This window comes from Pseudopodoces humilis, chromosome 9 (genome assembly GCF_049639895.1).
Source record: "Pseudopodoces humilis isolate 2021_Gansu_Grassland_sample_001 chromosome 9, ASM4963989v1, whole genome shotgun sequence".
Lineage (NCBI taxonomy): Eukaryota > Metazoa > Chordata > Aves > Passeriformes > Paridae > Pseudopodoces > Pseudopodoces humilis.
In genome coordinates, this window is record NC_142208.1 from 16,768,800 (window position 1) to 16,785,360 (window position 16,561).

General features: G+C 42.1%; 2 protein-coding genes across 2 annotated transcripts in view; both read right to left on the reverse strand.

The window, feature by feature from the left end:
- The window catches only part of TM9SF3 (transmembrane 9 superfamily member 3), a 46,472-nt gene extending 40,921 nt beyond the window's left edge, over positions 1-5,551 (reverse strand). Inside the window, exon 1 of the mRNA XM_005520539.3 lies at positions 5,420-5,551. Coding sequence (XP_005520596.2) covers positions 5,420-5,497 — 78 coding nt within the window. The 5' untranslated portion in view covers positions 5,498-5,551. The remainder of the gene's footprint in view (positions 1-5,419) is intronic.
- A 966-nt stretch (positions 5,552-6,517) lies between these two features.
- Positions 6,518-16,561, reverse strand: part of PIK3AP1 (phosphoinositide-3-kinase adaptor protein 1) — a 38,792-nt gene continuing 28,748 nt past the window's right edge. Inside the window, exons 11-17 of the mRNA XM_005520540.3 lie at positions 16,088-16,150; positions 15,217-15,422; positions 13,607-13,679; positions 13,115-13,270; positions 11,325-11,395; positions 11,031-11,140; positions 6,518-9,948 (exon numbers count right to left, since the gene is read on the reverse strand). Of these exons, the coding sequence (XP_005520597.2) occupies positions 9,894-9,948; positions 11,031-11,140; positions 11,325-11,395; positions 13,115-13,270; positions 13,607-13,679; positions 15,217-15,422; positions 16,088-16,150 (734 nt within the window). The 3' untranslated portion in view covers positions 6,518-9,893. The remainder of the gene's footprint in view (positions 9,949-11,030; positions 11,141-11,324; positions 11,396-13,114; positions 13,271-13,606; positions 13,680-15,216; positions 15,423-16,087; positions 16,151-16,561) is intronic.

Sequence of the window (16,561 nt, forward strand, 5' to 3'; positions counted from 1 at the left end):
TCTACCATCCATCACATGCTCCTGGTGGCCTCCTCAAATTAAGAGCATTGTAGTAAGCAAGACAACTTAAGCACCTTCAGCTTAAATTTGGGGGCGATGGCTAGCAGAAACTGGAGGACATTTTATTCTCTTAACATTTTTTAGGTTTTGCTCATTGTCAATTATAAATTAAATTATTAAATTACTGAATTATTAAATTTCACATTTAAATACATTTCTCTGACATGACATAACTCATCCTCACATTCTTAGCCTAGTGGTAGGGTAGTTTGGTGGCAAGAACACAGTGCTATTAAAAAGCTCAAGTGTGTCAGTTTGATGGTGGGTTTTTTGTCCGTTTTTTTTTCTTCCCTGATTCATTAGTGCATTCATAGTATCAAAACATCTACAACAAATAGCAATGCCAACACAAAGGAAAACTTATTTATGCAAGATGAAGCACTAGAGTATCTAGGAGGAGACTATACTGTCACCTTTTTAAGAGGACTGCTACTTTTTGAGAAGGCCTACATACAGCACACCTTTTAGCAAAAAGGTCATGCTATGAGAGAGAGAACCTAAAGTAAGCCAAGATGAACATAGTAAATGACAAGGCAAAGAAGGTCAACAAACAAGATGCTGCAATCTGTACTCTGGTGTATATCAGCAAGTTCTTCTGGTTTTGGTTCATATGAAGGGATAATATACTGCATGTAGCTCAGATATCCTAATTATATTCACAGACATAAGCATTTAACAACTTGGTCACAGTAGCACTACTCACATAGTTCAGTACTTTCACATGTGACAGAAGGCTATAAACCACAATTTTTTTATGTTTCACTTAATGTAATTTATGAAAAAATGTCTGTAAGCTTTGCCTATTTTTCTGCATTACGTTTATTATCAGCTCAGTAATTCCTGTAACTATGGAATATATAATGATATATTTAGATGCAGCCTGAAAAGTCTCAGCACTGACACAAGTTACCTACCATACAGCTGTTAAGCTATGGGAGACAAACCTTCAGAAACTTTTTTCTGTAACTGCCAAGCTGCACCTCAAGTGCAACTACATATCATCTACAACTCTCATCACAGCTGAGGACATCTGTTCCAAAGCAGCACAATATGATCACACTGCCTGCTCACTGGGCTGCAGGGATGTGCCAATGCAAGCTAAAATCACATCCAACTCATCTACAGTTCCTCCTTGTAGCTGGTATCGATGGGTCCACTCTAGCTCCCTGTAGCAGAACACTAAACTGGCAGGAAGCTTGTGCAGTCTGACCTGGCCAGGAATGGATCTCTTCTGTGTAATACAACTAGGGAAAAGTTGGGGGTGTGCACCACTTGGAGGCTTAATACGAAGGCCATTTCCATACATCTATACAGTTTAGAAACTATTCAAGTATAGCAATACTGACACTACCTTCAGTACACCACATGCACCTTTCCTTCCTGTTACCCAACGGGCACTCATGGTGTGAAAGCAACTTTATGTTCTCTTTGCACAACTGCAGAAATTAGCACTCTTAACCCTAAAAATAGACTATTTATTCTACAAAACAATTAAGGCTAGATTAAGTCAGTATATGAAAGATTGTAGAAAAAGATATGAGACTGTCAGGTTGCTGATATTCTTCTTTAAACCAGGAAAACACTTTGCAAAAAAAACCAATGGGAGACAAAAAGAGGATTACAACTGCCAAAATTCATGTGATGATTCAGCAAAATAAATTCAAATCAAGACAGTTTCTTTCAGAAAATATACAATTTTACTCCTTTTCTCAAACAGAAGTCTGGAATGATGCTCTCCAAAATTAACATCTTTCAGGGGGAGAAAAGGACCTATATTACTTGTTACTGGCAAAGCAAAGATGTAGAAGCAGGACAAGAAATACAGGAGACAGCAAACAAGACTCACTTGGACAGAACTATCCCAGGCCTGTAGTCCTCAGTATCTTACAGATATTCTATCTATTGAGCATTGTGATAATACTCAATGTTTGCAGCTCACATCCACACCCAATTAAACTGTGGATTTCGGCCTTATGCTCTCCTTTGGACAAAGCAGGCTATTTCTAGTAACACTTCTTTATTGCTCTCTGAATTTTAGGCCTACCAAGATGTGTCTAGAACTGTACTGGTGGCACAGGCTCGACTACTGTACATGCAGTACTTTTACTGTTACACTTCCTAGATGCACGAGATTGCTCAGGCACACCACGTCCTGCTTCCATGACATTTATTTCACCTCTTCAAAACGGAAACACAACTTCAAAGAGGAATCAGGCTGCTCATCTGCACACAACTTCACATGCAAATAAGTATTTTACATGAACTGAAATGTTTTCCACAGTGTTTCTCTGACGATTTTCAGATACTATATATAGTTCCTAATTTTCTATACTAATTTTAAATAAGCCTTACATGCTCAGGGTTTTAACATACTTCATTGGGGCATAAGTCAAGCAAAATAGCTTTTTTTAACCATATTAAATTAGGAATTTTACTACACAATATAGGCTAGGTTTTGTTTATTTTCCAATGTTTTTCATTTATTTCTATTCTTAGAGAGCACAGACAATTAAACTGAAGCAACATTAAAATTAAGATGTTACCTACTCTCTAGATCATTCTACTGCAACAAAAACCACAGGATATTTCAGAATGTTTTATTGTTTGTCTATTTCATCATCAAATCCAACATGTCTAGCAACAGAAGATGTGAAAGCAAAGGCCAGGCAGGAGCCCCTCAGCCCTATTTTTGCAGGATCAGTATACATTGTGATAAGGTCACCAGTACCCCATTGATACTATCACTTACACTAATAAAAGGACAACTTTCAAAAAATGTTGCAATTATTATAATACAGGCAATAAGCAAGTACATGACATGTACTGAACCATGAAAATAAGTTAAAGAATCACCAGACAAGTTTTCAGTTAGTTCCTGATAAACTGTTCTGCTGTGGTCTGAAGTTATGCTGCTGTACTGTCTTTAGACAATAGAGATTTTAAAATGATGTGTCAAAAATTTCTCTTCACTTACTATTCATTTTAAATACCCATGTCTTTATCTTGTAATTGTATTTAAACTATTCTCCCTCCAAAGAAAGGCAGATATGATTTTTAAAGATTAATTCAAATTTAAGATAAGGAATATAGCTGTTGATTCAACAACCCTATCCATACCTAATATCTCCAGAAACAATAGCATAGACCTAGAGCTTCATGCAGAGTCCTCCCACAGTTATCTTTTATAATATTTGCTTAGATGTCCACAATTATAAAATAAAAGACACATATAATACATATTATAGCACACACTGCATATTATTCCATGTGATAGCAGCACTAAAAGCTTAAGGCAGCAGTTCTGTATGTCCAACATGCTGAGCACTGATAACACCCTGTACAGCTGTGTCAGGACACAGCACCAGCACACCTTCCTTCCCCCAGGGAGCTGCACACTGAGGAAATGGAAGGATAAGGATGTGTATTCCTACCTACAGGTCTCAAGTCTTAAAGTCAGTGAAAATTTAGTTTGAGATTACCAAATCCCAAATTTTCCTTCCACTTCTCCAAAAGCAAGCAGAGCCTTCAAAACGTAGTAATGCACTTTGGTTATAAGAAAATTAATCTTCCAACTGCAATCTTACTTAAAACTAAAATTCATTAAAATGCTGTATTTAAGGAATGCTTCCTTCAGGTTCTTTATCTTAAAATCAGCATTCTACTACAAAACCCTGGTCATGTTTCATTCATGCTACTAATGCTTCCACTTCAATCTCCCACACAAGATTAAAATATCAAAATACCCAAGCAAGGAGACAACCTTCCAAAAAAAGGTAACTGTCTTTCTACACCAACTATTCCTAACCTATCACATAACCTATCCAGTTAATAAACTGGACACTATGTGAACAAGAATACTAAACCAAAACAGACTTATAATCCCTCAGAGCTGAGTAGTTTAGATGAAAAAAATGACAAGCCTTCAGAAGGAATTTGTGATTTCCATGGGTAATTGTTCAGGTAATCATTCAGAAAACCTAAAAAATATCAGAAATCACTTTTGAATGGAGTGCTCAAACCCAAATAAATTCAGTGAACAGCTTTATTTTTTTTCCCTAGAAGATTACCAATATTAATTTAGTAATGAATAATCCCTCAAGTCAACCAGCCCTTAAAGTAAACACAGTGCTATGCTGAAAACCATCTCACCTCAGCAGAAGCCTCACTCTGAAGCACAGATTCAGCAACAAAACTGGGACCTAAACTAGTTCAAAGAATATCTGTTTCTTGAAAGTACTGAATATTAGATTAACTTTTCTGTCATTAATTGCAGCACCAATAAATCTCTTTCCCTTTCAAAAAATAAACACAGTCCTAATCAGTTTTAAGTCCTCAAAAATGCACAGAATGAGGCAACTAATTACCTAGCACTTCTACAAAAACTATCAGCACTATTTATCTGTTTTATTAAGAACACTTGGTAAGCTTTACCACACCTCACCTTAAGAAAACTATGTTAAGAAACTCAGCAAGTGTTTACCAGCCAGCCTGCTCAAGAGCAAGAAAAGTCCTGCCATTCTCAGACAAACCCAGTGTTTAATCACAGCCACATTCTAATCCACTCCACTTGCAGGAAAGAGATGGTTTTCAGGAAAGTTCTAAAATCACATCTCAGCTTATCACACAAACTTCCACTTTCTCACACTGAAATCCATGGGAAACAACACTCCGATGTAAAATCAGAAACTGACGAAGCGCTGGTATTTTTATCCTAGAGGTTCTTTTTGGGTAATATTGGGAGCACTTCAGAAAAACTATTCTCACGCCGATGTCTGAGCGCTCCAATCAGTAGTATTTTATACACCCATTTTTCTTGCGGGTCCGTGGCAGTGTCCCTGTCCTGCTCTCACTCCCCAGCCCATTCCCACGCTATCCCTGCCTCTTGCCAGGGGAGCCGTCACTCCTGTCCCGCGGGTCTGTCAGAACCGCGCTCCGCCTCGGACTTGTGCTCTGAAGCAAGAGCAAACATCTTCCCGAGAGGAGGGCAGAGCAAACAGCGCTCTCCAAACAAAGCACGCGTACCTGCCGGGGCGTTTATCTACTCCAGGAAAAGGTGGGACACCCCGCCTGGCCGCACAAGGATGTGCAAACCGGATCAGAGAAGCGGGCGGCCCTGCCCCGAGCGCCCCGGCGTCCCCCTCACGCCGAGCCAGAGCGCGGGGCCCGATCCCGGCCCGCGCGGCCGGAACAGCCCGAGCAGGGCGGAGGGAGCCCGGCGGGGCGGCAGCCGCCCGCTCCCCCCGCGCCCGCGGCCCGCGGCTCCCCGTCCCTCCCGCCCACCGAGTCGCGCTCTCCGCCCTCCACAGCACGGGGGCCGCGGCCCGAGCGCCGCTCCCGGGGAAGCCGGGCGCCGCCTCACCGTGTGTTCGTGCTCGTCGGCGCGGGCGTGAAGCGGCAGGAGCGGCAGGAGCAGCAGTAGCAGCCCGGGCGCCGCCATCTCGGGCCTCGGCGTCCCCAGCAGGCCCCGCCGCGGCACCGGCCCCCGCCCGCCGCCGACGCCACTTCCGCCCCGCCCGCCACGTCACCCGCCCGCCCGCCGGAACCGCGGGGGCGCCACGGGAGCGCTACGGGGGCCCCGCGGGGCGGGCGGCGCACGGGAGGGGCCGCGGGCGGGCACAGAGCGCGGCCGGGCGGGACCCGGGCTGCCCGCGCCCCGCGGGGCTGGCACACACCGCGGCCAGCAGGAGCGCATGGGAGCGCCGCTCTTAGGAGGTGGAATTGTAATTGATATTTAATTTTGATCTATAAAATAACCTGAAGGCATTTGGGAAAGCGGGACGCAGGGCTGTGGAGAAGTAAGTTCTGGAGCACAAGTCCTGGGAGCAGCAGGACTGCTGTTGAGCATGGAGAGGAAGAGGCTTAGGGGACACCCTTATCACTCTCTACAACTGCCTGAAAGGAGGCTCCAGCGGTGTTTTCTCCCAGGGAACCAGTGACAGGAGAAGAGGACATGGCCTCAAGCTTGGACACCAGGCGCAGTTTCTTCATGGAATGGTCGATCAAACATTGGAAGGGGCTGCCAAGGGAGGTGGTGGTCACTGGCCCTGGAGGTGTTTAAAGAAAGACTGGACATGGTCTACTTGATATGGTGATGTTCAGGCATAGGTTGGACTCGACGCTCTCAGAGGTCTTTTCCAAGATCATCGGTTCTGTGATTGTGTGAAATACACAGGCCCATTCTCTATGCCCCTCACACAAGCAGCAGGAGCGCACAGAGCCGCAGGGGCCCAGACCAGGCACTTGTTCCTTGTTCAGGACACCTGGACCTTGTTCAGGACAAGTTTTCTGTCAGTGCTGGCTAAGACAAAGCCCACAAACCTTCCTCTAAACCTGGACCTACCTCAAACTACAAGTCCACAGTAAAAAACTGAAACCAAACAAAGCCCCCAATCCAAAAAGCTCATGGTATTGAACATTGATCCATTAGACAACTTTTAAAGAAATACAGTAAAAAATGTCAAAAGCTGTCATATATATTCTTTTTAAAAAGTGGGGAGGGCTATAGCGTCTCAAAGGGAGACAACAAATAAGCAGATACAACACATGACATGAGCAGGGACTCCATGCCATTGCATGTCATCCATGCTTTGTAGAAATGACACAGAAAACAGATTTCCCTGTTACCACCATACCTATGCTAAAGTATGTGGTTTTACACATTCTGTCTACCTTTCCTGAACATATTTCACAAGGTACATTTATATGAAGGAAGCCTTTTCCAGAGATTCAGGAGACAGTGCATGCACTGTTTCAGTAGAAGCAAGGTCACTGCAGAGATACTTCCAAAAACCCATGCAAAAGCCATGCTTGTATTACACACACACATACAGACTAAAAAAAAAGAGAACCTAGACAGTTTTGATAACACCATATGTTTCTTTCTAGTCACAGCATCTCAGTCCAAAATAGAGTAGCTTACCCTTGGGAGACACGGAGAGGAGACTTCAGCATCTTCAGTTTATTCAGTATTTAAGTCTCTCAGTCAGCAACAGGGCCAACCAGAGCCATCTGCTGCAGCAGGGTTTGCAAGGCATGCTGTACAAAGAACAAACACTTTCCCCAGGCCTGCCAGCTGGCACCTGAGTTTGGCGGTTTAGTTGATGTCCCTATAATTGGCCAGACCGCTTAAGTTTTTACAAGTGATTTTATTATCTGTTCAGTCCTTGAACTCTAATATGCATCAGAAACACTGTTCCCTTTCCCTCCCAAGCACTTCCTCAAGTAACCAGCAATCTGCACGTATGCTGTTTTCTTCTCTGGTCTCTTCCAATCTTCAGATTCAGTGCATTTCTCATCCTGGGTGCAAACAACACACACCACAGGCTCACCAGCACAAAATACAGATACAGGGGCTTCATACATTGAAATGTAAGAGGCTGAAAGCAACTAGATGAATCCAACCTATGTGGAACACAGATTTTGGTGGCTGAGCAAGTGCATAACTGTTGGCCTGTAAAAGGCTTGAAACACATGTCTGCATCCAATTGTTCACCTGCATCAAACAGTAAAGCCATTTTAGTGCTGTTCCTTTTTTCCTTGATAGGGTGAGAGTCTTGCAGTGGTTGTTGGTTACTGAGATCCCTCACTAATCTAGCAACAGTGAGACAGGAACACCTGAAACTACAGCTTCAATTTCCCTATCTTAAGTAGTGCAGAAGGGGCCTGAACAGACTGCATTTATAGTATGGCTCAGCTCCACTTTTCCCAGCTCACCTCTCCTTCAAACCAGAACCCCACCAGCATTAGGCTTTATGTGATAGGTCAGGTCATAGCAATGAAGTATCTACATTTCAAATGGGAAAGGGACTGAAATGCTACTTATGAGCTGCTTTTCTGGGATTCATATATAACCATCTCTCCACAGCACAAACAATAAATATCCAGCTCACAACCATGGTATTAGGATTCTTTAAAGGTAAATACTCAGATAAATCCCTCCCACAGAAGAGACTTGGCTATAACATGGAGAGGATGCAGAATTAAAACTAGCTTGGAAAGATGGATCCCTGGGCTGCTTCAGTCCAAGAGTGCTGAAAGAAAATTTGCATGATACACATATAATTTGCTCTTCATTTCCTGCCTTATTACAGTTTTACCCACATCCTACAATTCTACTTTATGTTGTACCTGGCAGATGTGAAAGCAGACAAATTCCTCTTACCACATCACAGCTCCAAGGGCACAGCTGCAGTCAGTACCAAGAAGATAGGGAACTTTTGAGCAAAACTAGGGATCTGTGTGCAAACCAAAATATGTGGCAACTGAAAACAATCAAGCTCCTGATTTTTTTCTTTTGGTTTATCTCTTTTATCCCTAATTTATTCACTTATCCTTGCCACTATTTTCCTCATTTCAGCACCAAAACCTCCTTCCCTCCTTCCAATTTGAGCTAATAGTGCTGGAAACCATGTTTCATTCCAAGAAGAGCAAAGGAAAGCAGCTCTCACTTCACCCTTCCCCTGGCTACAATGAGAAAAAGCAAACCTGCTCTCCTACAGATGAAGGGGAGCTGACATGATCAGACAGAAGCTCTACGTGTCCTACCTATACCAGAGGGATCACCTAAAACAGATGTTGTTTTTCAAGCCATTCCCCCTCCTTCATCCCTGAAAACCAAGTATGTAATGAAGTTTAATTCTCTGCCCTGAATGTTATCCCACAGAATTCCTATCTGTGTCACTCACAGACAACCAGAGCCTTAAATTTGTCTCCCAAGGGTTGGGATATGCACAGAAGATTTTAAGGCATGGAAGAGAGTCAAACCAGGAAGCCTCCTTAAGTTTGTAAACCCTCAGGCAGAAAAAGGCTGGACATAACTGCTGCAGGTTCACATTGGTAGAAATGAATAGTAGAGCAGAGTACAGCCCCCAAGCTGTCTGTTTTCACTGCAGCCAGCTAAAATACAGCTGGTGTTTGTGAGAGGTGTGGACTGATAATTGCAGACTCACTATTGTTCCAGAGTATTAAGTGAAATGCCTTCATATTGCTGCTATAATGACCACATGTAAAAGACACAGAACACAGCAGTACCACCAATTCCTTCTCTAATTTGAGAGCTCAATCGTGTGATTTTGTAACACCATACCTGCATCCTGCCTGAAAAAGGTTTAAGTACAGTTGGTTTGTGATACAGAAGGTCCCTTACCAGCTATCTTGGGAATTTTCATGGTGAATACAGCACACACAACCCCTTTTCTGTCCTCTTCAGGGAGGGAACAGGAAAAGGAAAGGCATTTTCAAGGCTGTATGCAAGATACATTCTTGAAGACAATGTCTCATCCCCCCCATGGCTTAATTGCAATAGCTAAAGGGGGATGCTACACCTTCTGAAAGGTCAGAATAATTGTATCCAAAATGTTATTCCAAGCAGTAATACTTTGACCTGTCCCTGCTGTAATCATCATTTTTCAAACATCTTATTTTCCTTACTTTTAAAGCATGTTTTCCAGTCAAGCCCTGGTAGACTGTATTGAGAGGTTTGGTAACAATGCTTATCAGGACTTAGTTCCTAAAAGGACACATGTGCTTTCTTGATCAAATGGCATCTTCATGTTGGTGCAGGGCTCCCAAGACACACATCAAAGTTCTTCCCAATGATGACACCTTTTCTTGAAGCCCCAAAGCACCAAAATTCTTCCTACTAAAAAAAAGTTACAGAACGCAAAAAAGTCCCTCTGAAAATCATAGGAAAAGTCACCAGAGCTTCAGGGAGGATAAAGGGGATGAAATCATTTGGGTCCCACCTATAAATAATTTAAGACAGCCCAAAAAATATCTGTACAAAGACATATATAAACAGAAAAAAATATCTCATATTCCACAGACGTTGAGATTCAGCGACCTCTTGGTGGCACAGGTGGAGGATAAAAGCTTTCACAGCTTACAGGCCTATAAAAAGACAGAGAATGAAAATGCATGTAAAAGTAGTAGAAAATAGAGTTCTGGAACAACACATTGCATGCAATAACATATATAAGCATACTGTTTCATCAATAGTATTTCATCAACACAAGAAGAAAAACAGGTTGATTCAGCAACAGAGCAGATGCCAAACTGCCAGAGTACTGTTCCTGTCCAAGCTATTTCTTCTGCTCTTCTGCTGCAGTAACTCTACTATTACTGGAAAGAGATTCTGTAATATTGGTTGGAATAAAACTTTGTTAGTATGGAGCTTTCTCCTGAAATGAAGATGCAATAGAAAGAGATCAAAAGATTCAAAACCTTTTTTCAAACTAACTGCAGATAAATTCCAGCTATATCCTTACCAAAGCCAAGGCAACAACACAGACCTTGTTGTTGCACCCACACAGTGGCAATTACTGCTTTAAGAGTTGGAGAATTTTATCAGTATCTGTACTGAAAGAACTTTTTGGGGAATAGATTTAATTGACTTGCACTGGTTGAACTAAAAGGAATGTTTACAAGTTATTTAAGTTTATGATCAAAGCAAGGCAAAAGTCCTCAACACCTTTTATAAAACCAGTGCAGTTCTTTCTTTGAGGCCAGTAATACAAGTACACATATATGCTTTGGAGAGATCTGAACTTTGTAAAAAGAAAGAAGTCCAAGAGAATGCTAAAAGGAACTTCCTCCTGCACTACACTTTGTACACTCCAAGAGGACATTTTTGGGAGGGTCAGGTACTAAATATCTGCCAAGGGCAGGATGTGACTCCGCTTGGGTCAGTCTTACTGTGGCAAGCGTTGTGTGCTTCACTGGTGCTGCCCCTTGCTGTGCATGAACCTCAGTGACAACACTGCAACAGCCTTGTTACCAACTAGGAAACAGATTCCTCCACATGCAGACAAGAAACAATGACCTTACAATTCCTAACTCTGCGTGTTGACAGTCTGGTAGACTTTTTTCAAAAACACACTCACTTTCTGCCTTGCTAACTGCCTTGCTTTCTGTCCAAAGCTTCTATATGGATTCAATGAAAGCACACATTTTGAGCTGCATTTTAGCTTTACCTGCTTGCACCTCGAGGAGGCACTCTGGGAGGCCTTTCTGGGAAAGGAAGCCTCTCTGCTTGGTGAGAAAGTGGGCTGCGGCTCCTTGCTGTTTCTGGGACTTCACTGTCCTACAAAATGAAGAGAAGTGTTTACAGAACAGCATAATCCGATTCTTGGTGTCTTCACAAAAGAAGTGGCTATGTTTTGGCATTTCTCTAAATGCAATGCCAGCTCTGAGCTCTTTTTTTGCATGAAAACAAAGGCATGTAGTTAGGGACAGCAGAACAGTACACAGCAGTACACAGAGCTTACCTCACTGTCCCCTTCCATCCCACTGCTGACACTCAATATACTCCGAGTGCTGGAGCGGTTACTTGCACTACCTGGAGTAAGCAAGACAAAAAATGATTCATAAACCCTGATGGATTTAACAACAAATCCCTAACTCAGGGCTCTTTCTAACCTCATGCTGAATTCTTGCACACATAATGCTTGTTTAGATTTGTTTATTTTCACTGGCTTTTTTCCTGTGTTCAGGATCCAAATAACAACATTTCATACAACACAAACCACAGGACCAAGCCATTCAATTATGCTTTCTTTCTAGAAGATTTCTGCCTTATCTTTCTTTATCCAGTCTTCTGGTTAAATACTTAAAAACTCTGGTTAAATAACAATATCATCTGGCAAGTCAGGCAAGTATTTTCACAAGGGTTACACGCTCAACACTTATGTACATTTAAATTAAATTATCAGTCCCCATATCTTTAACAACTGCATGAAGATAGATGGCTCTGAGCACTGTCACATATTCATTCCTGGAGTGACTGCTTAAGAAGTTATTGTTACAAATAAATAATTGTTTACTACCCCCTCTTACAACAATCCTCACTCATCACAGGAATATTTCCTAGTCTGTTCCCAAGCTGAAAACAAGTTTGTTCAAACAATCCTCAGCACACATCTATGTAAACCCATTTAACTGTCATGGATTCAGAGTCGAGATTGTTTTTGCAATTAGTCATGCCAACTCCAAAAGTGACAGCAACTCACACACATATCCTACACTGCTATGGCTGGTTTCAATCATAAATAGATAACATTCTATAGGGCTCTGAAATACTGTGACACTGATATTCAGAAACCTCTACACTGAAATGGTGGCTAGAGAGGTTTTCTTCTAAGATGAAGTCCCCCCCTGCTAAGTTTCATCAGCTGGTGCAAACAGCAGCACTTAAGAGTGCTAAATACTGTGGTAGGATCCATTCTCATAATCACACCATGAGAAAGAGCACCAAGCTGCATACAGCGAGCTCTGCAGACTTGTTAACACTTCTCCCACATGTACCTGTATGCAAGTTACTGCTGGCTCAGCCAGCCAGCCAGCTCTGCCAGCTGCCTCTGGCACCTATTCTGGATGTATGCCAGTGGCATCATGCCAAGAGTCACTAAGATAGTAACCTCACAGGAAGTCAGGTTTCCTTTCAAAAGACCAAATTGATCCTAAATGATTTCTGCAAAAATAGCATGCTCAGTCTGCAGTAAAAGCAAGAATGCAGGGATTTAATTTGCACAATTAAACGTAATGAAAAGCATGTGCAGACTGCCCAAGTCTCTCAAGAGGTCCCACAGTTACCAATGAAAAATGCTGTCCTTTATGTAAAACAATTGAAGAAACAGCACATAGAGACTGGTTTCCAGCCTGAAATATAACTGCCCTTCAGGCCAGAAGAGCACACAGCCTGCTGGCAGTCACAGCATGGGAGCATCCTTTCCAAGAAGAGAGCAGCTGCCATCTAATAACTGAAGACAGGTGGTGTGCTTTCCCTGGGAAGGCTCAAGAGCATCTTAAGCTCAGCTTTCAGGTTCTCCTCCTGCAGAGATGCAGACAAAAGATGCCCAAACCACTTGATGCACACCTGGATTTGCTTTTACAGTTTTGAGAACAGCTGGCCTGAGGCATGCAAGATTTAAGGTGGCATTGTCAGTGCTGGGGTTCAAGAACAGAAATCCTGTCCCCTGGGTTGACTCCAGGGTCAGGCATGGGAAGTGTGTTCCATCCAGCTTTCCTGCAGGGATGCTGACACTCAGAACTTGCTTACTTGTTGTGCTGGATGTGCTTTCTGTTTTCCAGTCTCCTCGTTTTAACTCCTTTTTTTGTGGAAAAACATTTTTCCTGGGGGTATATTCATATATTCCACATTCTGGCTTCCCCAAAGTATTAAGAGAATGTCGAATGGGTACTGTAATTTCCAAATCTGGAAGGGAAAATTAACAGCTCAGAAAGGTCTATGCAATTACAGCCTCCAAGAGACAGTTCTGCACTTAAGGACAGAGTTAAACACAATTGCATAAGGATAATCATAACTTTAGATGAATGAATCAAGATACACTCCACAGATGTGAGCATCCTTTTCTTGGCTGTGAAAGCAAGGAGCAAAGCAGCTTCCCTAAGTTTTTGCCAACTGGCACATGGATGTGTATATTAAAATATCACAGAACCACAATACACACTGACACACAACTGCCTGAAGAGCATGTTAATATGGTCAGCTGCTTCATTACCAGAGAATATCAGAATCAAAGACTTTTACCTGCACTTTTGGTTTTTTTTTGCTTCTCCATTTGCCTCCTGGTTATGCTGTCTCGTAGACGTTTCAGATTTTCCTAAAAACATCACAAGATATTCTATTCAGGGCTTTGGATAAAGGAAGATGAGAAGCTTTCTGACAAAAACCAGTATTATATTTTAGCTAACTTTGCAGGCAAGCTGTAACAAAGCTTGCTAGACCTGGCTGAAGTCCAAACCATGTCAACAGGTTTTAATCTATTCCTTTCAGAAACCCATGTGTGTCTTTCAGAAGCCAACTTTTTTCTGATGTTCATTATGTATGTTAAGGTCAAGTTCACATACTCATGGGCAGTTGTGGATAAGCAGCAGACTGGGTTTAGAACTCCCTGTATTTTCTGTTTGTACTGTGACACTGGCACAGAAACAAGACCCACAATCAAGTAACTGCACAATCCTTTCTGTACTAATGAATTCTGGCTACATGGACAGGAAAGGTTGCCATGCATTCCAGAGTGTGAGTACAACTCAGAATTCAGGATATCCCCAGTGAAGAAATGTAACTGGGAGTAAAGACTCTTCACCATTGTGTGGCAGCATATTACACCTTACAGTACAAAAAGGTAGGGAGAAAAAAAGACAACTTTTTTCAGCAGGGAAATATGTACAGATCTGAGAGTAGGAAACCCCTGGATAGGTAGAAAAGCAGATGAAGCAACTGCTGTACCACGAAGCAAAATTCAGAGCAGAGACTTTGAAAGCTGCTCATGGCATGGGGCACAGAGCATGCCACTTTATCTCTTCTACAGCGATTTACTTAAGTAGCACTGTGCTCTTCTCTGGTAGAAGAAGGGACTCCTCTGACTATTTCTGGGTAGAGAGGACCTTTCCAAGTGAGAACCAGGAGGAGAAAAGCCTTGCCTTTTTTCTGACAACTTCCAAAACCTCATCCACTGGAGACCAGACTGCCACAGCATGAACAAAAGGCTCCAAAAGAAGCAGCCAGTGGTTTTAAAGAGGGAGCCTCACTCTAACTTGAAAATGAAAATTTTAAACTGTAACTAATAGTTCCACTAGTCATTATGTCACTGCTGCCAACAAAATGACTCCCTCTTTCTGTTAAGCCACCCAAACATTCTGCTTTTACTAACAGCCATTGCTAGACCTTGTGCAGCTGCAAAGAACAGTCCTGCGGCTATCAACAAACAATTGAAGAAATCAGATCATCTACCAACTAGGACTTGACAGCCAATACACCATCTGGGACACAGAATTGTCACTGATCTGAAATGGATGAGAACCAACAAATTACATGTTCATCACGGAAGTCCCCTGCCACCAGGTAGGTGCTAGGTGACCTCTAGAAAGGTGCTTTAGCCAACTGGATTTGATCCAATTCCTTGTATACAGATCTTCAAAAACTGACAATATTACTGCAAGACAAACAGATCTGTAAAACCAATTGCTTCTTATTGACAACAGCTACCCCATGTCAGGAAAGAACTCTGCTGGCTGGGGAACTATGTTAGCTGTCTTCCTGCTCCAACCAGGAAAAAAATGTACCCACACTGAAAAGCTTGTGACATCTACCTAGAGAGACAGCTGTATTTCTTAAACAGTAGCGTAAGTCTGTACCTGCTGGAACCGGAATGATTCTGATCTCTTTTTCTGGTTCAGTTGCCACTCCTTAAAATGAAGTACAGCTTCATCCACAGTGAGCATGCCCATTTTCACTTGCTCCTGTAACGTAATCAGCTGCCGCTGACCTGGGGTTTTCATTCCAGCAAATGGATCATAGATACTTGATTGAGACAGGTCCCTTACAGGCCTGACTATTGTCTCTGAAGAAAGAACACCAGCAAAAATATTATTAAACTTGTAGCATCTACCTTCTTCACTGAATACAAAGAGATCAAGCACTCTTGACCCAGCAGACATTAAAAAAAAAAAAAAAAAAAAAAAGTAGTGCAGACTACCTAAGAAGTGTTTTCTTCTTAGGTCCTTAGGTCATTCTACTATTTGTCAGGTCTAAAAGCCCAGCTGAGAGGTAGCCTTTATACAAATATATCCCAGGGATAAGCTCTGCTTTTAAAAATGTAATTTAAGTAAAGAGCATAAAACATATTCCTTAAAGTGCCCTGCTTCCTCAGCAATTCACAGGAGAGAGCTTTTACCTTAACAGTCACAAAGCTAGACTCTATCTAGATAATCTATGTAGTTTAAGCCCAGAAACCGAAAACTCATTCTACTGATGTTGCCATTTTCTAACTCAGTTGTAATAGAAAGAAGAGCTCCCAAGACATGAGATGTGCTCCCCTCATACTCTGCACTTATGAAAGTTCCCAGTGTCACAAAAGGTCAAAAAGACTGCGTCATTCATAGAGGACTGTGACCCCCAGAGCTTTGCAAAACATTCTATTCTGTCATATTTCACACAAATGGAGCTACCGAAACAGATCTGCTTCTGGATTACTAACAGGACTTTCAGGGTGAACTTCTGCCTTACCTTTCTTAACCCTTCCTCTAGGGACATAAAGATTCTCAGGTCTTTGAGCCTTCTGTGCAAAAACTGCAAAAGAAACATTCTTTAGATACTGAAATGCATCTCATGAAGACAGAAATAGCAAGGGTGAATATGGCAAGCATACACAATTCTGCACCTCATCACAGCTTCTGTTGCCCTTCTAAGCCCATTGAAAAAAATAAAGATTTGTACAGTAGAATTCCCTTTCCATTGACCTCAACCACCTCTAAGAGAAATCTAAGAGAAATTCCTCCGTAGTCCTGTCACAGTGGGAAGAAGTCACTAAAATTACTCACTCAAATGTCATTGTGGTTCTTGTTAGAATGTCCACAATATATGATCAAGATTTCCAAAGCTACATAATGAACTAAGAACAATCTTCTTCAATTTCAATAAAACCCCACCTCAGAGGGAGGCATTGAGGTATAAAATCATGTCCTATACAAATGCACTTGA